The 21,220-nt window shown below is 35.6% G+C and overlaps 4 protein-coding genes across 10 annotated transcripts; 2 read left to right on the top strand and 2 right to left on the bottom strand.

Moving 5' to 3' along the window:
* Nucleotides 1–720: 720 nt before the first annotated feature.
* On the top strand, nucleotides 721–2,506 carry LOC147279475 (nodulin-26-like). The gene is made up of 5 exons (XM_086250019.1): nucleotides 721–855; nucleotides 1,087–1,305; nucleotides 1,441–1,647; nucleotides 1,801–1,862; nucleotides 1,967–2,506. The coding sequence occupies exons 1-5, from the start codon at nucleotides 721–723 to the stop codon at nucleotides 2,205–2,207; spliced, it is 864 nt and encodes a 287-aa protein (XP_086106145.1). The 3' UTR covers nucleotides 2,208–2,506.
* A 134-nt stretch (nucleotides 2,507–2,640) lies between these two features.
* CRY1 (cryptochrome 1) lies at nucleotides 2,641–7,196 on the bottom strand. 6 transcript variants are annotated; one of them, XR_015123277.1, is made up of 6 exons: nucleotides 6,748–7,195; nucleotides 5,885–6,103; nucleotides 4,920–5,626; nucleotides 3,339–4,135; nucleotides 3,149–3,219; nucleotides 2,641–2,995 (listed from the first exon to the last, which is right to left on the bottom strand). XR_015123277.1 is itself a non-coding variant. In XM_086250015.1 (6 exons), coding segments are annotated over exons 1-6 (2,103 nt in total). In that variant the 5' UTR covers nucleotides 7,061–7,196; the 3' UTR covers nucleotides 2,641–2,994. The 6 variants fall into 6 exon arrangements, 4 of the variants coding, with proteins under 4 accessions (XP_086106141.1, XP_086106140.1, XP_086106143.1 ...); XR_015123278.1 differs by having other exon boundaries at nucleotides 2,641–2,997; nucleotides 3,152–3,219; XM_086250015.1 differs by having other exon boundaries at nucleotides 3,149–3,214; nucleotides 6,748–7,196.
* A 7,268-nt stretch (nucleotides 7,197–14,464) lies between these two features.
* LOC147279473 (mediator of RNA polymerase II transcription subunit) lies at nucleotides 14,465–17,048 on the top strand. 2 transcript variants are annotated; one of them, XM_086249583.1, is made up of 6 exons: nucleotides 14,465–14,576; nucleotides 14,785–14,856; nucleotides 15,283–15,382; nucleotides 15,854–15,911; nucleotides 16,006–16,362; nucleotides 16,790–17,048. In XM_086249583.1, the coding sequence occupies exons 2-6, from the start codon at nucleotides 14,821–14,823 to the stop codon at nucleotides 16,890–16,892; spliced, it is 654 nt and encodes a 217-aa protein (XP_086105709.1). In that variant the 5' UTR covers nucleotides 14,465–14,576; nucleotides 14,785–14,820; the 3' UTR covers nucleotides 16,893–17,048. The 2 variants fall into 2 exon arrangements, with proteins under 2 accessions (XP_086105709.1, XP_086105710.1); XM_086249584.1 differs by having other exon boundaries at nucleotides 14,471–14,576; nucleotides 14,791–14,856.
* Nucleotides 17,049–18,643: 1,595 nt separating this feature from the next.
* Nucleotides 18,644–20,707, bottom strand: MYB93 (myb domain protein 93). The gene is made up of 3 exons (XM_086249582.1): nucleotides 20,575–20,707; nucleotides 20,071–20,200; nucleotides 18,644–19,503 (listed from the first exon to the last, which is right to left on the bottom strand). The coding sequence occupies exons 1-3, from the start codon at nucleotides 20,705–20,707 to the stop codon at nucleotides 18,729–18,731; spliced, it is 1,038 nt and encodes a 345-aa protein (XP_086105708.1). The 3' UTR covers nucleotides 18,644–18,728.
* Between the last annotated feature and the right edge of the window lie 513 nt (nucleotides 20,708–21,220).

The raw sequence follows: 21,220 nt of genomic DNA, 5'->3' as shown, positions 1-21,220 counted from the left end.
CTTGATTCTTTATCATATTTGCTTCTTAGTATGGCACCAAAAGAGATCATTAATAAGGTTCTATTACGAGGCATTGTCTTTTCTCCCCACTTTTTTACTTTTCAAAATAAAAATAAAGTAAATCCAAAACATATACATGCAAGCCTCTTTTAAATTTTAATGAGAGATTTTTTATTTAGAGATAAATAAAGTGGACTTGACTTGCAAGCAAAACTAAATAACTAATAACCTCGCTGCACAATTTGTTACTTTTGAAATCCTGCTTTCCAGAAGCTGAGCCCTTCCTTCACCCGGAATGTAGAACACAGACTTTGTCACTTGCTTTATAAATTTATAAATTAATCCTGGTACAAATTTGCAGTGTAACAATTAAGAGATTAATTTCAATGGGCTTTTTGAGTTGAAAAGTTGTCTGACCTTGTCATTCAATAAGAGACTTTCCTAATTGACAAATGGAAGTCCCACATCAAGTTTTACTATGATTTGTATGGCATCCAAATCTGTGATTGGTCCGGCTTCAATAAACTACACACAATTACACACATACAAACAATTGATGGAGCAAGAAAGTTGTATAAAATTCTATAACATGTACATTAAATATCTCTGTGAGGCTGTGAGTGTGACAGTGCCTGCAAATTGCTTTTTCTAATGCAAAGAAATAATGCATATAAGTGGTACTTGCTAAAGGTGATGCTGTTCTAGTTTCCAAGTGTTGCAATGGCTTATTCACCTTCAATTGCCTCCCCTAAATTTGGGTTGCCCTCTGAACACTCTATTATGGAAGAAGCAAAGACAAATGGTGCTCCAAAACTCACCATTAAGGCTGATATCTCTCCATCTAACTTCCAAAAGGTAATTGACACATCTAAATGTTTTCTTGCTATCAATATGAAATACTGATAAGGACTCTTCAGTAAATGTATAGTTCATATTGAAAATCTGACAACATAACATATTAGATAGATATCTAGTAACATTACTCTACATTCAATTTTATTACGGCAATCATAGCAATCTTCTATTGACCAAGAGTTATATTTCCATTTTCTTACATGGGATGCCTTTGTTTATGTGAATTAATAGATGGTGGCAGAGCTTGTGGGCACGTACATTCTTATATTTATGGGCTGTGGGGCTGCTCTGGTCAATAAAATACAACCTCTTACAATTGTGGGTATAGGAATTGTATGGGGCCTTGTTTTCATGGCGGCTGCATATGCAGTTGGGCACGTCTCTGGTGCCCATTTCAATCCTGCAGTTACTATTGCCTTAGCTGCTGCCCGAAAATTTCCATGCAAACATGTGAGACATTAACACACCCCTATATCTGTACCACCATAAAACATTAAGGCACATGCAGATCCTACACAATCTAAAGTGTGTTTATGTACATTTCAAATTACAACTTGCTAAAATATGCTTGGTATTGTTGTATAGTTACCTATGTATGTCTTGTCACAGCTGACGGGCGCAACACTAGCAAGCCTGACCCTGAGGCTGTTGTTTCACGATGAAGGCAATTTTGGCGCAACCCTGACTCAGTACTCTGATTCAACAACTCACCTACAAGCCCTCACCTGGGATTTCATAATCACTTTTACATTGATGTTCACCATTTGTGGTGTTGCCACTGATCACAGAGCGGTATGAATATGATCATCTACTTTGTAGCAGTTGGCTTGTATCATAGTATTCTAATGAACCCCAAAAAAACAAACTAATTTTGAAAAACCCAAGTTCACTTTGCTTGAGAAATGCACTAACCCTTTACGGCTTTACTTGACTGACAAGAAACAGAGCAAAGATGTTTCTGGAGTTGCAATAGGTGCTGCAGTTTTGTTTAATGTCATTGTTGCTGGGTAATGAACTCCTCGATAATAATCTGATTATCTATTAATTACGATGGCTTGCATTTTTGTGTAACTCATATGAGCATTTTACATTACCATATTGGATTCTGCAGGCCGATCACTGGAGCTTCTATGAATCCTGCCAGGAGTTTAGGCCCTGCTGCTGTTGCTGGTGTTCATAAGAATCTTTGGGTCTTTATTGTAGCCCCTACTCTTGGAGCAATTGCTGCTGCTATGGTGTACAGTGTTCTCCGGGTATCTAAGCCCGCAAAATCTGATGAGAGCACCAATATCATGTACAATCATCTTTATTTACAGGCTGATCCAATTGACAGAACACTTCCACAAGTATGAAGTTCAACAGGGGTCTTGGCTATAATCATAGTGTCAAAAATCACCCTGATCGTGCCGAATAAAATGTAAAATGACTCATTATCCGTAGTTCAGAGTTCTAATAAGATTGTACGAATGGGGGTTCATAGCTCCAATGATAGAGCACTTATCCTACACCACACGAGTATTTGGTTCTCACAGTCTCACCTTCCCCCACCTCTTTTGAACGAAAAAAATACAAAACTTGACTTTGTGAGAATGCATTTATTCCTGTTTACTTCTTTCATTTTCTTTTTTTCATCTTTTAAGGGACTATATCAGATTCAATGCATTGCTCAATCTAGTAGCTCATCTCTTTGACCTCAACGTCGCATTAGGGATGTAAAGATATTTTGCAGATACCTTGTGGCAGCAATTTCAAAGTACAGACCAGCAAATTTTCAAACCTACAACAAGAAGTAAAATGTGGACATATAGCATATAAAATATATTATGTTAAAATATCTGCTAATCAATGGAATGAGCAGGCAAAACCCTGAGTTTATTCAAGACACATCCTATTTCACTCTCTTCCTTTATGAGTACAACATTGCTATACAACAGAGCTACATTATGGTAGAACAATAAAAAAAAAATTGGATAGCTAATGCGCTGCCTGTACTAATTAGAGAATATCATACACACAGGAGGTCTACTGCTGTTGAGATCACTCAAGGTGGAATACAAGTTCACGTTCCCCAATCCATAGGATTAGATGGCGTTGCATCATTACACCTCTCAGCATTTTTCCCTATTGCATCTATATGTTTACCTGCAAGAGAAGAAAACTGGGAGTGAAAATCTTTAGGAGTATAAAAGAAATAAGACTAACCCTGCCTGTGAATATAAACATGAACTCTCCCTCAAAATAAATTGGCATTCACTTATTAGAACTTCACAACTCAAGAAATTTAAGTAATACATACGAGACAGTAGACCCAATTCCATGTTTGTTAGAGTCTGAAGTGAAATATCCCGAAGCTAAGCTTCTGAACTGATAAAGGAAGAGGAAGGTGCAAAAAAGTTTGTTTAGAACAAAGAACCCAACAAACTATCTATTACAGTCATTCAGGAAAGGTACTGCATATTTTGTAATAGTTTAAGAGTTCTTACCCAGTTTGAGATAGCCGCCTCCAATTCATTATTTGGTGAGACTGAGGATGTCTCTGCAAGTAAGAACTTGTTCCAAGGCCATTGTCATCACTCACAAATGGCTCCGAGTAGCTAGATGTCGAAGGAGACCAAACTGGAACTACACCTCCATCCCTCTCTCTCCTAGTGCTACTGGAAGATTCTGCAGTAGAATCTTCAACAGCATGTTGCAGCCCTATTGCAGCATTGGATAGAGGCACAGTGTCATTATGAATAGTCTGCAAAACCCCTTGGTTTAAGGTGTCTCTTCTTGGTTCTTGATTCATAACTACATTTGTAGGCACTTCTGCTCTGCTCTCTTCTGCAGAATTTCGAAGATCCACAGAAGTTTCTTCCTCTTCAACTCTCACCAAAGTAGTTATGCTTGGCACCATTTGATCTTCATAGCGTCGAGTTGCAGGAGTCAGGTTGTTCCTCACCGGTTCATGACTTTCCTCCATTTGTATGTCTTGAGGAAAGGAAATTGGGGTTGATTCATAGGAGTCTCCAAGTCCTTCTTCAGTTCCATTCTCAACTGCGGCTCTTGAAGCAGCTTCATGCTGCCACATCTCGGAGAATGCTTCTTGCAACCTGGTTTTTGCTGCATCTATTCCTACAATAGGAAGAGGGTAATTTGATCCTAATTCAATTCCAGCTGCTTGGAGTACAGATTCTGGTGCATTCCATGGGTGGTGTATCCATTCAGTTGGTAGCCTGGCAAGTTCAGGAAGCCACCTTCGCACATATTCCCCATGTGGGTCAAATTTGTAGCCCTCAAACTGTAGAAATCAAATCAATATGAATCTTTTCTCTACTGAAACTTGATCAACTAAGAGTGCTAATATTGCATAAATCCCCTCGGAAGAGGAGCATAAATCAAATTATCAATGTTCATAACTGTATTAAAAAATTGTCTACACCTAATGCTTTGGACAGACAGGTAAAAAGTGAAGAAAAACCAATTAAATAAAGTTTGACAATAAAGCCTGTTGTAATGTCAAATGGGCAAAAACAAATTACTTGAGCTTCTTCTTTTTGAGTACTTTAAAGAGAAATTCCCTAGTCTGGCCTGAAAACCAAAATCCCAGTGTTTATCAATACTCATAAGTAAAGATTCCTAGGGCATGCCAACTACTTTGAGAATACTATCCATAGTTTGCTTCTTTGACCTACAGCAATTTCAACCACCATCACACTTCCCATATACACCTAGTAGTCACTATTGGGTGGCCTTTCAGGGTTTCTTGTGCATCATATGACAGTGAAATCAAGGCAGAAATATCTTCCCTAGACTTTTGAAAAATTGAAACCTTATGAACATTCATGTGCAATGACAAAAAAGGTGCACTAGATTCAAATTCATTGCTGAAGACCCTTGATGAGGGACACCAGAATATTGAGCTGAAGCCATATACTAACCTTGGAAAACAAGAATTGCAACATATGAGTAAAAAAATATGGCACGATTTTCCATTTTTAAAATTTTGGAGAATTGTGTGTGTATGTTTGTGTAGGTGCACATGCTCTCTAAAAGTTCTAGATAACCAAGCTCAACATCCGCACCTGTGGATTATCAATGCGGTCAAATTCACGTCCATCGGGGAGAGTCCCAGATATATATTGCCAACCAAGAGCATCACTTTCAAGATCAGCATCTAAGAGCGTATCCCAGAAATACTTCATTCCCCACCTCCATGGAAGCTGCAGAACCTTTACAAAGAAACTAGAAACAACTACTCGTATCCGATCATGCAGCCAGCCAGTGGCCCACAACTCTCTCATGCCAGCATCCACCAATGGATAGCCAGTTCTACCTTGCCTCCATGCCTTAAAATAGTTTTGGTTTATAATCCAGGGGAAGAACTTTAGGTGCCCAAGAAGAGGCCTTTCATGACTGTAAGGATGATTAAAACTAATGTATCTCGAGTATTCCCTAAGACCAATAGACTTCAGAAACAAGTTCACACTCTCTTCACCAGCCTTGTTGCCTTCATTGGCCCAAAGAACCTGCTTGATCCGAACCAGATGAAATAATTTTCGCACACTTACCTCCCCAAAATGCAAATGGGGAGAAAGCAATGATGTTGTAGCACTATCAGCCTTCCTGCGGTTTATAGAGTACTCAAGTAATGGTCCATTAACGAATGTGGTCAGAGCCTTATCAGCGTTGCTCCACCCAGGTGACCATGCTCGAGCAAGAAGCGCATTGCTTCCTTTCTCTGATTCATCTTCAAAAACCAATGTATCAGAAGGGCACCTTGATGCATCACCTGAAAAGTTCATGAACGTTTAAATGCCCGCTCACCAGTAACATAGTCAGGACAATTACTCCACCTCAGAGGCTATGCTATTTCTACTAAATCCTATGTAATATATAGGAACCACAAAATCAGAACAGAAACAGACCACCCAATGAATAATGTGGTTCAGTCTTTCGAAAAATTTGTAGCAAAATAAGCAAGACAGAACATAAGATAGGATAAGAGGCTTGGTATATTGATTATGGTTGAAGTTTAAGAATAAAAAACCTGAAATGATTCTCTTAGGGGGGAGAAGTGGTGCATCCGGATCATATGGCATGCTAAGGCATCTTTCCCAAAAAGCATCAAAGGTTGTGAAGGGGCGACCCTGGACATCATTAACATCCCATGGTTCGTACAGTAAATCCGCATTGAAGGAATGCACAGCTATTCCATGAGAAGTTAAAACCTCCTTGGCCCGGTGATCCCTAACCAGTGATATAGGATCTGAAATACAAAAGATAGTACTAAGCATTAAATTAAAAAAGATGACTTGCTGCTTTTATTTCCTATAAGCATTCATTAACTGAAGAACAGAAGGATCCACAGAAGTTTAAGTTGATACTAAACAAACATTCTATTACGGTAGATGAACATTTCATAATTGCATCTGCACCCACTCTAGGTAAGAAGGGACCACTGTACTGCAAACAAAAAAATAACATATTTGCCCCAATCAATAGACCTCTGGACTGTTAACAGCTAGTGAACAATAAATCACCCAAAACAGGAACATGGTGATTAATAGGCAACTTGATCAAATTAATCAAGGACTCTAGTCTAATTCAGCCAGTCATCAAAGCACCAACCTTTGAATTTTATAAGAGAACAAATTGAACTGCTTCCAACAATCAACCAGTACTAGAGATTTACACACCAAACCAAGAAATTTATTGAACTAGCACCAAACCCAGAAGAAGAGAGAATTTCAAAAAGCATACAAAAATCAAAAGTATGCTGAGGTCAACCTACAGGGTTCAAGAGGCACAACCCAGAAGATTGAAAAGAACATATTTTACTACAGTGGTGTGGTCTGGCATAAAAAAAAAAAAAAATAGTATTACAGATAAGAAAAAGAATCAAGAACTGACCATACAAGTGGTTGAAGAAGAGCTGAGTTGCACCAGTGGAAATAAGAACCTCAAGAAGAGAAGAAACACTGTCAGTGGATCTCTTGGTGATGAGAGGAGTGCCAAGACTCTTCAAAGAGGAATCAAGATGAGCCAAGCTGTGCTTGAGCCACCATCTTGACACCCTTCCTGGGCAGAAAGGGCCTTCCTCCTCAGGTGCCCATATGAAGACAGCAACCACACCCCCTGTTCTCACTCCAGCAGCTAAAGCAGGGTTATCTTCTACCCTCAGATCTCTCCTGAACCATACTACACTGCACCCACCACCTGACATCTCCCAAAAAATAAAATTTCAAAAGCAAACCCAGCACAACTACTTTCTATCTCAACTATATACCAGACCCTTCTCTCTGTCTTTCTCTCTCTTTCAGCACACCAGGGCGTTGCAACTCTTAATCAATCTTATCTTTTGCTTTATTTATTTGTCATGCTTTTTTGAGTATTATACTATTATGAGAGGATGAGATTTTAGACCCATAAGCAAGAAAAGGTTCCGTTTCGGGTGTCAAAGATTTTGAATTTTTTTTTTCTCTTTTATCTTTTAAAATAAATTAATCTAAAGTCTATATTTTAAGTCTTTGATAATAAACAAACTCATCTAAAAAATTATAATAATAAATAGTGTACTTTATAGAAATAAAGCCCACATTATATTTGTTTTTGTATTTTTTGTGCTGAACGCTTGGTGGTTTTTTTTTTCTTTCTAAATTTGACAAATTATCACTGTCACACAGTGGCAATTATGAAATTCAAATAGTTATTATCGCACAATGACAATTTAATTAGTTATTATTGCACAGTAAAAATTATTACGATTGTCTAATAGTGACAGTGGCAATTACCGAGCACTCGGTGAATAATACCGAGTGCTTAGTGAAAGTGCGGAGCGCTCGCCTCATTAAAATTAATCTATTTGTCATCGTATTTTTACAAATAGGGCGGCCGATCATGGACTTTTGGACTTTGAAAAAAAAAAACCCCTATCTTTTACTTTATTTTTCCCATTTATTTGTTTTCTATTTTCCCACTTTTTTGGGTGAAATTATCTCCCGTGCATATATGTCTCTCAAGGCTAGTTGCTACAAAAGGGCCCTTTTGGTGAAGAGAAAGATGGGCTGGAGAGGAGGAAGCGAGTGAATGGGATTGGTTAATGCCAATGGAGAGTGGAGGATACGAACAAATTGATAGGCAAACTGCAGCCACAACTTCTATTTTCAAGATTTTCATATTTCTCTTTTTTACCAAAAAAAAAAAATTTCATTTTTCTCTTTTCTTGTGCAACAAAACAAAATCCCATCCACCTCTCTAGTTCCTTCTCAAATCCTCTGTCTCTGACAGGAAAATAATGTTATTGGTAATTGTTGCACAATTTTTTAAAGGCAATACTATTCCAACTTCATAAATTTGTTACACTTTCTTTTTTTAGTACTTTACAAATAATAAAATATAAATTTTAGAGTAATACAAAGAAATCCCTTTCTTAATCTTGAATCACTATCATTGTCATTTCATTTTGAAAGTTATTTTGGTGCTCAAAATCTTATTATTTGAAAACTTATCTATCTCTAATACAGTCATCCTTTTTTTTTTTTTTGCCTGCATGCATCTGATTCTATTTGTGGGTGCAAATTACTATAATTTGCTACTTGGGGATTTTGTTTCTGCAATAATTGTATTAATATTATCTGATTGTCCCAACTGCATTGGCAGCTTGGAATTTGGAGGGGGACAGCTTGGCATGGGAGAGATAGGCATTGCTGAATGCTGACTAGCCTGACTCCTTGGGTTTAGCCTCTGTCTGGGGTGGGCCTCTACTCCTTTTTATTTTTATTTTTGGGCTCTTGAAAAAGCCTAGATTCCATTTTTGCGTCACTGTTGAAAGTGAATTATGATGCGGCGCCTTCTTGTTTCTGGCGCGTACACATTTCCATTTCCATTTTTCTGATGCATCATTTACAACATCATCAACATCACGTTCCTTCGTTACATACAATTATAGAAAGGAAACTAACAAAAGGGTCAAAAGGCTTTGGGTATAAAAGGGTTGCATCATTGGGTTTGGGTATAAAAGGGTAACTAACAAAAATGGTTCACCAATTTTTAATTTTTAACTAAAGTTTATGTAGACTTTAGTTTTGACAATTTTATTTTTATTATTTATGTAGTTGTCAATTGTTTGCAATAGGATATCAAATTCTTATTTCGGTCAATTGAAGGATGGCATGGTCACATACAAGGTGTTAAATTTCAAAATTTTTAGTAAAATTTCGTCAAAAATTTCGATTTTCTAGAGTATCGAAACCTATATTTGTTAAATTTTCGTAATAATTTCGTCGAAATTCTCAAAATTTCGGCGAAATTTTCAGGCGAGTGAGATAGAGGGAGAAAGAGAAGACTAGTTTTTGGAGAGGGGGCGGCGGCAGGGGTGGCAGGGGGAGATCGAGAGAGAAAGATGGGGCTACGGCAGGGGGCAACAGGGGGCAACGGGGGGAGATGAGGGAGAAAGATGAGAGGGTGGGTTGGTGATGGAGATGCAGAGAAAGAGAGAGAGAGAGAGAGGCACAGTAGAAAGAGAAGAAAAAAAACAGAGACATTGGGGAGAAGTGGAGAAGTGGAGAAGAAATGAAAGAAAAGAAAAGAAAAGAAAAAAAGTAAAAAAAAGGAAAAAAAATAAAAAAGAGAAACAAATTAAAAGGTTTAGGATTGATTGGGGTTTGGGGTATTTGGGCAATTGTAAAGAAAAAAAATGATTTGGGGTTTTATTTGGTCATTTTGGAGTTTCGTTTAGTTATTTTTAAACCCTAAACTAATAAACTCTAATATATTTCTATATAAAAATTAATTAAAATACCCTAAAAGGCCTAAATCCTAATATCATATATCATATCTTAAACAATATAGAGTATTGATTATAAAATATATAGGGTTTAGTGTATAGATTATAGAGTATAAATAATATACTAATTTCATTTATTCATTATACTAATTTTATTTAACAGTACTTGTCTCCAGTATGCATTATATTCATCTTATATTACATGAAATCTACTATATAATTTGGTTTCTTCAACTTTTTATTTATCAATTTAGTAGATAATATGTTAAATAAACATATGATAAAGTTTCATTTAAAATTTCCGTATTTTGATAGCAATTTCTGTTATTTCAGTCTAATTTTTGTCGAAATTTAAAAATCTTCGAAATTTCATCGAAACCCGAAATTTTATTCCTTGGTCACATATCATATGTGGAGAAATTTAAATTATTTTAAAATGTTAATTTGAAGACCTTAGTGGAAATCGAATCTAGCTGTAGGGATTTTAGTATAACTTAGGTAAAATTACAGGGACCTTAAATGCCCCATGTGTGTGTGGCATATAACGGAAATGAGGTTTGTCCTTAGATTCTAAACATCAGACAATTACATGGATAAAATTATCATAATTAGATCAATAATGTCCTTACCGAGCCAAAATATAATAACTATTTTTGTAATTTGGCCAGAACCAAAACATGGGGATAGAAGATTGGTAGAAGATTGGCAACATCACATAGTGATGTTTGAGAAATTGTGATAGTGGACGAGAAGCTTCTAAATTGACCAAAATTTTGATCAGATGTCTGAAATCTTAAAAAAACTTTTGAAAATTCTTTAATTTTCTATATTTTACCCTTCTGAATGTACTAATTAAAACACTTAGATATCGACAAAATGAAAAAAAAAAAAAAAAAAAAAAGGGTCATAGTCAGCTTAATTCCAGGAGGGGGGGTGTCTGGTCATAGTTGTCCCACTAGCCATAATTGACATTTTCTTTCCAAGGAAAAAAAGAAATGGGTGTCGCTATTCGGACTTAATTTTTTTATTTTTATCCCTATTATAATCTCTACACCTAACTCTAAATTTAAAATTTTAAAAATTTATTACTACACTCAATAAGTTTTTCAAAATTACCCTTATCAAAACTCAACAATTCATATTTTCTATACCCCAACACTCATTACCACCACCAAACACCATAACCACCACCATCCAACACCAAATTAGGTATGCGCAATGGCATCATAGAGATCCATTCAAGAGAGGTGTTAAAGACGTCTTCAATCATTTGAACAAAAATATTGTTGAAGAAACTTAAAATTTATATATAAAGAGATTTGGACATTTATGCATTTATATAGATCAACTAACAGAGATTCATTACAAATCATAAAAATTAAATAGAAAAATGCACAATTCATATTTGAAGAGATCAAAATATATCATTTATATCAAAGATCTCTGGCAATTACAATTTGTATTTGACAAAATCAACCAAATTAAAAAGAAAAAAAATAATAAACGTCTGATTGATAAAGAGATAGATCTACACAAATTGCGCTATAAAATGATTCCTACTTTCTATACCTAGATTCGAGGACGGCGACCGCCGCCTCCCTTGCTCTGCTATGGTAGTTCTGCAAATTGAGAAAGATAATAAGAAAGAGAGAGGAAAAAGGTGGAGGGCTGTCGATCTTCTCCGTCGATGGTGAGGTGACGGAATGAAGGGGATAAGGGAGAATAAGGAAGCGATGGCGGAGGGCTGGGTTGGTGGTGGGGATGAGACATGAGTGGTTGCTATTTTTTTTTTTTAAATACTGAATAATTAAATGAAAAAAATAAATAATTCAAAAGAAAAAATTCAGTTTTAATTGGGAAACATATTTTTTTAGTTTAATGAAAATACTTCAATTTATTTAATTTAAAATAAATGTTAGTGTTGTGTTGGATATAGGTTTAATTGTTTAGGTTAAAATATTTTTAAAATTTTTTAAATAAGTGTTTGTCATTAACTGTCAATTTACGCCGAGTGCTTAGTAAGAATTTTTTTTTTTAAGAAGGGCAAAAGCATTTTATAAATTGTCACTGTGTGTGAGTGTCAATTTATAAGATGTTTTTGCAATTTAAATTAAAGAGCTACTGTCTAATAATAATTGTTATTGTCTAATAGTTACAAAAAAATAAAAAATAAAAAACCCGATAATTAAAGTAAAGAAACAAAGAAAAAAAAAAAAAAAAGCCCCAGATTGATCACCAACAACAGGATTGCTACACAACCCAAACATGAAGATTCACAATAACAAGAGCTACACCCGCCATCAGAATCAAGGATATTATCATCCAATCTAAAGGAAAAAACTGAAAGCCAACCAAGCTCAGCCAAGCCCACTCTTCCCAGCAGAGAAAGGCGCTGCAGCGTGAATTCAAGAGAGATCGTCGGCGGATAAGAGCTCATCGGTGGTGAAGAGCTGGCGGAGGAGAGCTCGTTGGCGGAGAAGAGATCTAGTCGGCGACTAGATCTGCGAGCCAGTCGTTGAACTTGGCGACGAAGGCTTGCGATTTTGGTCGGCTGGGTTTCAATTTTTATTTTTTATTTTTTCATATCAAACAAGAAGAAAGAAATAGAAAAAAAAGAAAGAAGGATAAAGAAGAAGAAAAATGAGGAGGTGAGAGTTGCAGATCAAACAAGAAAAAAAAAAACATTTGGGGATTGGTTGGTGATCGATTTACACAAAGGTGGGGGATTTTTTTTTTAATTTAATTATTGTGTTTTGATTTATAATTATTTTATATTTTATAATTATTTTTTATTTATGTGACTATTTTTTAAAATCATATTAATGTGTTACATCGACACATAATGGCCTTCTAGACAACAAAATTTGACAGAAATATGTGCGTAAAAAAATATAAGTTGAGGCACGTTTTTGTAATTTTCTTTTTTAGGATATTAACTTAAAAAATGATGCAAATATGAGGTAACTTGTGTAATTTAATTTAATTTAATTTATTTTTTAACGTTGAATAATGTGTTGACAAAATTCTTGGATGCATTTAGACCCCTTATGTCATATTTAAAGAATATCCTATAGTCCCAACTCCCACGAGGTGGCAGTTCCTCATCCTTTAATACACATGCTAAAGCTTCAACCCCACCCCTCCTCAGCAACCAAAAAGCAAGAAAATATTCCGCCCACCTTTTCCTTTTGGACGGTTATTTGAAATGATTCTCAAGGCCCCATAAATTTATACTCTTCCTTCCTCAACCTTTGGTGCCGAATACTTACTGTTCCTTTGCCCATATAGACATCATTCTGCTTTGTGCCTTCCAACAGCCCTCAATCAGTTTTCCAATGTTGAGTAAATAGTTTTGAAATTTAAAAGACCATATAATGAAGAAAAAACTTATATGTAAGTATATAGTCAATGTTAAATTAAATTTGTAAAAATTAAAATTAATAATCTATTTAATTATTATATTACATTAAGTGTAAAAAGTATTCACTAGTACTCAAAATTTGTCGATTAATAAGTTAATAACCATCACTCATGTGTATACATCATGCAAGTTTCTCTCCATCCAACCGTGTTGCCTAAAGCCCTAACATCACAACTTGATTAGGTGACAGAATCCACTCACTTAGAGAGAGACATACTTTTAACAAGTAATTAATTACCCAAACAAATATAGAAAAAAGAAAGTCAAGAAGTTGGTGGGGGTCAATAATTAACACCTCAATCAGCAAGATTGAGTAGGCATTGTTGTATAGCTGCAGAAGCTGCTCTTTTACAAGTACCCGGCATTCATCACCTATTTACACCAAATTTTGGAACCAAACAGGAAAACAAAATTTAGACAAAGGTCAGCTTTTGCCTAAAATTGGTTCACCGTGCACATGCATGTGCATGTGCTCTGTTTAAATGGTTTTTGTTTGTACTTTAGGCTTTAGCTGCTAATGAGTACATGATCATGAATTCATGATGGTCATGTTATCAAGGTCCACTCCATCTCAAACCTCTACCAAGTATCAAGTATCAAGTATATATCAACCACCAACACTCATGTATCATTTAATCACTAAAGTACACACCGGGTCTTCAATTCACCCTCTTGCCAAATAAATATGAAAAAGGAGAGGAAATGAGAAACACAATCTTAATTTTATTTGGTTACATTTGTGTTTTTCAAGTTGAGTTGCTGTCAAAGTCATTTTAGAATTAACCATTATTCGATAAGAACATAATTTGCTAACGCAAATTGTCATCTCATATACTAAAATAAAAAATTTATATAAACCCACATATTGAAAAAAAATTTCACGTGACCGTAAAATTATGTAGCAACGTGACTAATTCATTCAAATTATAATATATGTATAATCATTAATATCTAATTCTCTAAATAATACCTTTAAAATTGTCTAAGTGTTATAAATTGAGTAGATTGGTCATACTGCGATATAACAAAATTTCCACCATATTTGCTGTGTTGACCCACCACCAAGATTTTTTTACAGACACCCCCAATTATACTCTTCACTCGTATTAAAGAAATTTAAAAAAAAAAAAATCAGAACCAGACCCAATTCAACCCCACCCATGCCCTCCCATTTTTTATGGCGTTCCTACCGCATGCCGACGGCTCCCTCCAATGGGCAAATATGGTGGGTTCATACAGAATTTATGAAAAAAAAAAAAAACTGAACATTAGTATTGCGTAGACCTAAACTTAAATGGGCTTCTGAAGTAGGTAGGTCTGCTACCCGCATGTCTGATAGGGACGATTCAAGGCCCAAAAAAATGTTACAACCCGTAAGATTTTTCTGTATATACTCTCCATCTCTGGGTCACTCACGTTTTGAACTTTCAGGCCCATGGCCACTATCATATGTGCTGTGCCAGTGCCACCACCACTCCGTTCGTTTAGCTTCTGAACACAGAACCAGGAACACCTAACAGACCCAACAACCTGGTTAGTATTTTAATTCTTAATTATTTTCTCATCAATTATGTTTTGATTCTTGATATTTCGTCCTTTGATTCCACAGTTTTTTGGGTTTTCTCAGTTAAGTATTATTATCTGGGAGATTTAATTGATATTGTATGGATTTCAAGGGAAAAAAAAATCTGGGATTTTGCGGTTTTCTCTTTCTGACTACTCTGCTTTAAATTCATTGAAGTTTCAGCAAGTGGGAGATCAACTCTAGCAAATTTGGATGGAGTGCGTGGTCCAGGGAATTATAGAAACACAGGTGAGTACTTTACTAATGTGGAGATTGGGTCTTGCTTACATTTTGTTATACAATTCCTGCAAGTTTTTCTAATCACTTTATGGCGATTGATAGCATGTCTATATATTACTACTGGATGAGAAGGATTGAATTTTTTACTTAATACTCACTTTTTTGGTGCATCTCTTCTAACCAAGTTTACCAATGTTTCATTTGGGGTTAATATGTGAGGAATATTATATTGGATCATTTTATTCGGTAGTTTTTCTTTGGAAAAAAAAAAAAAAAACAAGCACAAATTATACATGATTGTCTACTCTATTTTGTTTATAATTGGAAAGAAGATTCTTAAAAAGACTCCCTTTTCCCCCTTTTATATGTTTTCTTTTTTTTCCTAATACGGGGAGTGTTTGGAGTTGCATCTAACATATGGTTTACATTTTGCAGCATGTTGAGGCCCTTGAGATTCTTCTTCAGGGTCTTTGTGGTGTTCGCAGAGAACGTTTGAGGGTCCATGAGATATGCCTTAAAAATGGCCCAAACCTTGGTATATGATTTCTTTTCCTCTTTCAATATTAATATAATATTTCTAAACACATTTTTGTGCACAATTTAGGCAAATTCAGAATGGTTTTTTTCCTCTTTTGTGGACTCTCTCTTTCCTGGTGTGTTTTAATAAAATTTTGCCCGGAAGTCCATTTTTTTACCTGTTTTTTTCTTTTCTTCTGTATTCTAAGTTCGCCTTTTTCTCATTAAGTGACCTTTGAATTGATGCATGTGAATTTTATTTGGCTTTTGTTAAGAGTTTCTGTCCGACTGTACTGTTTTCATGTTATACAAGTAGTAAAAATAGTATATAGTGACTTTCACATAGTGATTGCTATGACATTTCACATATGATCATGCTAATTTGCCATGACTTTCTGATGGTGCGGTTTGGTTCAGTATATATCCACTGAATAGCACAGAAAGAGATTATTCGGTAGGCCTTTACTGGTTATGATTTTCTTTTCTGTAGGAGTTGTAGCCTCAGAGGTTCGACTTATATGCAATCTTGAACAAACTGAACCAACATGGTAAAACTTAAAAACCTCCCATGTCATATTCATCAACCTGTGTATATTTATATTTTCACCCTCACATATTTATGCCAAATTCTAAATTCTGTAGGACCGTAAGGCATGTAGGGGGTGCAATGAGAGGTGCAGGTGCTGAGCAAATTTCAGTTCTAGTAAGAACCATGGTCGAAAGCAAAGCAAGCAAGAATGTCCTTCGCTTATTTTATGCTCTTGGCTACAAGTTGGACCATGAGCTACTGAGAGTGGGATTTGCCTTCCATTTCCAGAGGGGCACACAGATCACTGTGACTGTGTCATCAGTTAATAAGATGCTTCAACTACATGCTACAGATGAGGCTGTCCCTGTAACTCCTGGGATACAGCTGGTCGAAGTGACAGCCCCTGCAACGTCTGAAAACTATAATGAAGTTGTGGCTGCTGTGTCATCTTTTTGCGAATATCTTGCGCCGTAAGTTTTTTCTAATTTTCTCAAGATTCATTAAAAACCCACCTAGTTATAACTTATAACCCATTTTCTTTCATTGTATGTCCTATGGCCATAGGTTCCAGTGGTCTACACTTGAAAAAAAAAAAAGACTAGTCCATTTTTGTCTTGCATATCTATTGGCCGGATACCCTCTGCCTTCTTATTCATAAATAAGGAATGGTTGGGTGGTCAGCAGTCCCGACAGTCCAAGTTGAACAGTTCTTGCATGTTGGTTGATAATATAATATATGATGAGACAATTGCAATAGACAGTGCATATAAATTACATAAACCTAATAATTGTTGGTCCTTAAACTGGAGTAGGCAAACCGATTTTAAGGTTTATGATGCATGTCTTCAATTTTCATTTACTCAACACATATTCATACATCTGGAATTGATTTCTCAGGCTCCTGCATTTGTCAAAACCGGGCATTTCAACTGGGGTTGTTCCTACTGCTGCTGCCGCAGCTGCATCTCTTATGTCAGATGGTGGGGGTACGACCTTATAGCAGAAGGTGTAAAATAGCTTTGATTTTAGTATGTTGGAATGATTTATCATTACATGATAGTCTGAACTGCTTGTCTAACTTCATATTAATTCTCCAAAGTAGTTTTGCATAATTAAAAAACTTTAAAGAGTTATGGTAGTCTTGCTTTTTGTTGTCTATCTCTGGGTACGTCACATTTGAACTCTTCAGGGCCCATGGCCACAATCAAATGTGCTGTGCTGTCATTTTAAGTAGTTTCTGGCGTCTTCCAAGCTGCCCATGACTGCTTGGACCTTAACACGCGTAACATGTTCCAGTCTCTAACCAAAACTACAGTTGCAGGCACACACACAGACGCGGAGAAATTGAATAAAACTCCTTGTATACAAGTCATGTAAGCAGTTTTGTGAGTAAAAAGTTGTACAAAAGTTGTACATTTCTCTTGTATAATATGATAGGGATTGGCAGCCTTGTCCCGGGCGTTAGTAAACTTTTTTCCTTTTCCTTGTGAAGAGTTGAGTTGCTAGAGTTGGTTGTCAGCTTGAAACAAAGATACCATTTCCATGCATTATTTTGACATAAAAGTCCTATTCAACATGATTGTCATGACATCAGAGACTTAGAGACCTGTACAACCATGAGGTAGGATTAGGTGGTGAAATTTTTTTCTTTTCAATAGGGGAAAAAGGGAGGGAGAAAACTATCAAATCTTGATTTTTAATGTTCCTTTGACAACCATGGCAACCTGTATTATAATAAGTGGGCTGGGTTAATAGCGTGTTGTGTCATGTGTTGTGTCATCTGACGTGATTAATTAATATGTACTGTTAGGATTGACTTGTATTTGACATAAATATAGAATGACACTACTCGATCGGTTGTTATTCCTATTATCAATGTCTTCAAAGGAGCATATATATATATATGATCAATTGAGCATACATCTTTAAGTTATAACTATATTTATTGATTGCCATCACCATTTAGTCAAATAATGTTATTGCTTTAGCATTTTGTATTTGCCTTAGGTAAGATACGCTGAAACTATACGTACTAGCTACAATTGGGAAGAAAGGAATTTGTATATCTCGTAGACGTCTACGAAACCGTGACATGCTATTAATGTCCCTTCGGGGACATCCGATAAAAAGAGAAATGACATGCTATTAATAGTTAAGGACCTTAAGCCCTTAAGGTCATGAAGTTTCTACAAAGTGGTATGGGTTCACACTACAATATATTAATTTTGTTGAAAGATAGAGGTGGTGTGAAATCAGAAATCTTCGATCCAAGTTAAGGTCAAAGTTAATTCCATGGTACGTATCTAGTCATTCCAAAATTCTGTACATAAATAATGTGTAATGGCATATGCTGGCCGTTTTCCATTTATGGTGTCAGTTTAATTATTGGATCATGTCGAAATTTAAAATTTGAGAGTTAAATCCTAAAACAATGATTTTACAGTAATTAATAAGCCTTGTTGAGACCGGAATGAAGAAAATTAAAATTAGAAACATACACAAGTACAAAATTTACCTAAAACTTACAGAAAAAACACAAAATTCAGTAGTTGGTGGACTCAAATTTACAAAGAAGACACAAGACGTATCACTGGCGGGCGGATTGATTGGATCGGGATCTCGCAGAACAGACCGAAACTGCATGCTTCAACATGTATGTAAACCGTATGTATACAAGAATACACAGATAATGTACACGTATCTGTATGTGGGTATGTGCATGCATGCATGCAATATAGGAGGCTGTAGCTAATTAACGACAAACTATAAAATCTCTCTCAAACTGTAATTTTAACTAAGAATTCTCCCTGGCCAAAAAAAAAAAAACTAAGAATTCTCAAGCATAATTGGCATCCTGATCAAGAAATAGTTCAGGCCAGTAAGAAGTAGAAGTAGTTGTACCTCCATAGCTAGAAGTATTAATGCTCCTGGCATCTCCAAGATTAACGCTAATCGATGTAGTCTCAGTCATAGTTGGAGGAATAATATTAATACTAGGATTAGGAGATGGATCAGGAAACGATGGAGAGTACTCATCATGATCCTCAGGAGGTGGGTTATAATGATCTTGTTGGCTGCTGATCATGTCCATTATTGTAAAGTTGGAGCCTTGGCCCATTTGATCACTACTGAAAGGGACTTGTGATGGGTCTATGTGACTAATTTGAGAGTGGAGTGGTTGAGAGGTAGTACCATATCCAAAAGAAAATGAGCTTGGAATATTTTCAAGTACTGCTAATTGTGATGAATTTAAAACTGGGTTTTCATTCTGGCTATTATAATTTGTGGTGTTTGTATAATTAGCTACGGATTGGAGTAAATGCTGCATATATTGAAGCTTGGCCCACTGATCAGCAGCCTCTGCGTTTAGTGTTACAGAATGTTGATCATGATGATGATGATGGTGATCTAACGGCTGATATTGCTGAAGGAGGTCCTGTAGGTTGGCCAGGGCCAAAAGATGAGACAGGCTGGAGAAGAGGTCGGTTCTTGGTTGATGGGTCATTGGATCAAACCCCATCTGGATCAGCTTTTTCTTCAAATGGGTATTCCAGAAATTCTTGATCTCATTGTCAGTTCGCCCATCTAGGTGTGTTGCAATTGCTGACCATCTAATTGAAAGTAATTAAACAAATTAATTAAGCATATAATTAAGTAGGAGCATAGCTAATTGGTTAACAAGATAATACAAAGTTAACTGGTTATCAAGATAATACGAAGTTAACCATCTTTTTGGACCACTCACATGCTTAATCTTATAATTCAAATCGTCTATTTTTTAGATCTCACTTCAAAATTCATCATTACAAAAAATTAACCAAAATGAAAATCATTTTATTATTTAATTATGATTAAATAAATAAACAAACATTGTTTTCGATAAAAACATATAAATGATTGTTATTATAATCATCAAATAGCTAAATAACTTATTATTTTGGTGATTTTTTACAAAGATAATCTTTGAAATCAGGCCTAAAAAATGAATGGTCTGAATTACGAGATTACATAATGTGATGGGCCCAAAATGGTGGTTAGCTTTGTATTAACTTGCTAATCAGTTAACTTTAGAGCATTTTTGTATAATTAAGAGAAATTAGTTTGATATATGATATTAATTCAAAGCATATATGCATGCATATAAGAATATATAAGTTAAAGAATTAATTAATTAGTACTTGTTTCCAAGGATAGAATGGAGATGTAGAATTGTTTGCTCCTCTTCTTGAGAAAATTTGCCTCTTTTGATATCCGGTCTTAAGTAATTTGTCCATCTCAATCTACAGCTCTTGCCACATCTGTTGAGACCTACAAAAGATCAGACAATGAAATTATCGAAAAGATTGATGAAAGATTGTCTAATATATAAAATTAACTATTAGGTTTAGATATTAAATTTTATCAATTTCAGGGTTCGAATATAGTGATAAATTAACAAATTCTATAATCTTATTAGAGCAAGATCGAGAACCCAGCCGAGCTCAAATGCTAGTAATTGCAAACCTTCCAATATAGCTAGTGGCTTTAATGGCGGAGAGAGACTCACATGTTTTTTCCTTTTTTGGTAAATTTTTTAGAATAGTGATGGATAAACCGACAAATTATAATTGTATCAGAGCAAGCAAGACAACCCGAGCTTGATGAAGAGACTCAAACTTAAGAATATGTAGCAGATCACAAACCTGCAAGCTTTGGAAGAGCTCTCCAACTTCCATGGCCATGTTCTTCAATGTATTGCACAAGCTTTTGATCCTCCTCAGGAGTCCAAGGTCCTTTCTTGAGACCATTTTCATCACAACAAGGAGATCTACCCATTTTGCTCTCTTTGCTAACTTAAATTGGCTGCTTAATCAATTAATCACCTGATTGATCTCTGTTCCCACAAAATTAAGCTGGGGATCTCTCTATTTATACATGCACAAAAGAATTAAACTAGCTTGGGGTTGCTATAGATGGATGTGTTTTGTCTGCTTTCACAGTAGTTTAGCGTGGAACTTTCAAATCATAACGTCACACCTTGCAGGTCACTGCTGCTTAATTAATTTGTCAAAGAACCCGATCCATGCACGCAAAAACTAAGAAGAGGCTATTTCGTCATTATTTGCATGGCTAGCTTTAAACGACTTGTAGCTTACGTCTTAAGTTCTCGATATCATGACTCATGAGACCCTACTCCGTAGGGGAACCTACATGTTATGGATTATAATATCAAGTATACCCTTCAGACAAATATACTGTGTATATATATATATATATATATAGAGGCACCTTCAAGTGTGGAAACTCACATTTAGGCTTATTTGTAGAATATAATATATTCTAAACCTT

Source organism: Dryas octopetala, chromosome 7 (assembly GCF_963921425.1).
Source record: "Dryas octopetala chromosome 7, drDryOcto1.1, whole genome shotgun sequence".
Taxonomy (NCBI): Eukaryota; Viridiplantae; Streptophyta; class Magnoliopsida; order Rosales; family Rosaceae; genus Dryas; species Dryas octopetala.
Note: the sequence above shows the minus strand (reverse complement) of the source record. Positions and strands in the feature narration are given on the sequence as shown.

Coding starts and splice junctions, on each gene's coding strand:
- LOC147279475 (XM_086250019.1), top strand. CDS start 721: ATGGCTTATTCACCTTCAATTGCCTCCCCTAAATTTGGGTTGCCCTCT. Junction 856..1,086: donor CTCCATCTAACTTCCAAAAG/GTAATTGACACA, acceptor GTGAATTAATAG/ATGGTGGCAGAGCTTGTGGG. Junction 1,648..1,800: donor TTGCCACTGATCACAGAGCG/GTATGAATATGA, acceptor GACAAGAAACAG/AGCAAAGATGTTTCTGGAGT.
- CRY1 (XM_086250015.1), bottom strand. CDS start 7,060: ATGTCAGGTGGTGGGTGCAGTGTAGTATGGTTCAGGAGAGATCTGAGG. Junction 6,104..6,747: donor CTTCTTCAACCACTTGTATG/GTCAGTTCTTGA, acceptor TTTGTATTTCAG/ATCCTATATCACTGGTTAGG. Junction 3,215..3,338: donor AGGCGGCTATCTCAAACTGG/GTAAGAACTCTT, acceptor TTATCAGTTCAG/AAGCTTAGCTTCGGGATATT.
- LOC147279473 (XM_086249583.1), top strand. CDS start 14,821: ATGGAGTGCGTGGTCCAGGGAATTATAGAAACACAG. Junction 15,383..15,853: donor TAAAAATGGCCCAAACCTTG/GTATATGATTTC, acceptor TCTTTTCTGTAG/GAGTTGTAGCCTCAGAGGTT. Junction 16,363..16,789: donor TTTTGCGAATATCTTGCGCC/GTAAGTTTTTTC, acceptor TTGATTTCTCAG/GCTCCTGCATTTGTCAAAAC.
- MYB93 (XM_086249582.1), bottom strand. CDS start 20,707: ATGGGTAGATCTCCTTGTTGTGATGAAAATGGTCTCAAGAAAGGACCT. Junction 20,201..20,574: donor AGCTCTTCCAAAGCTTGCAG/GTTTGTGATCTG, acceptor GATCTTTTGTAG/GTCTCAACAGATGTGGCAAG. Junction 19,504..20,070: donor CATTCTATCCTTGGAAACAA/GTACTAATTAAT, acceptor ACTTTCAATTAG/ATGGTCAGCAATTGCAACAC.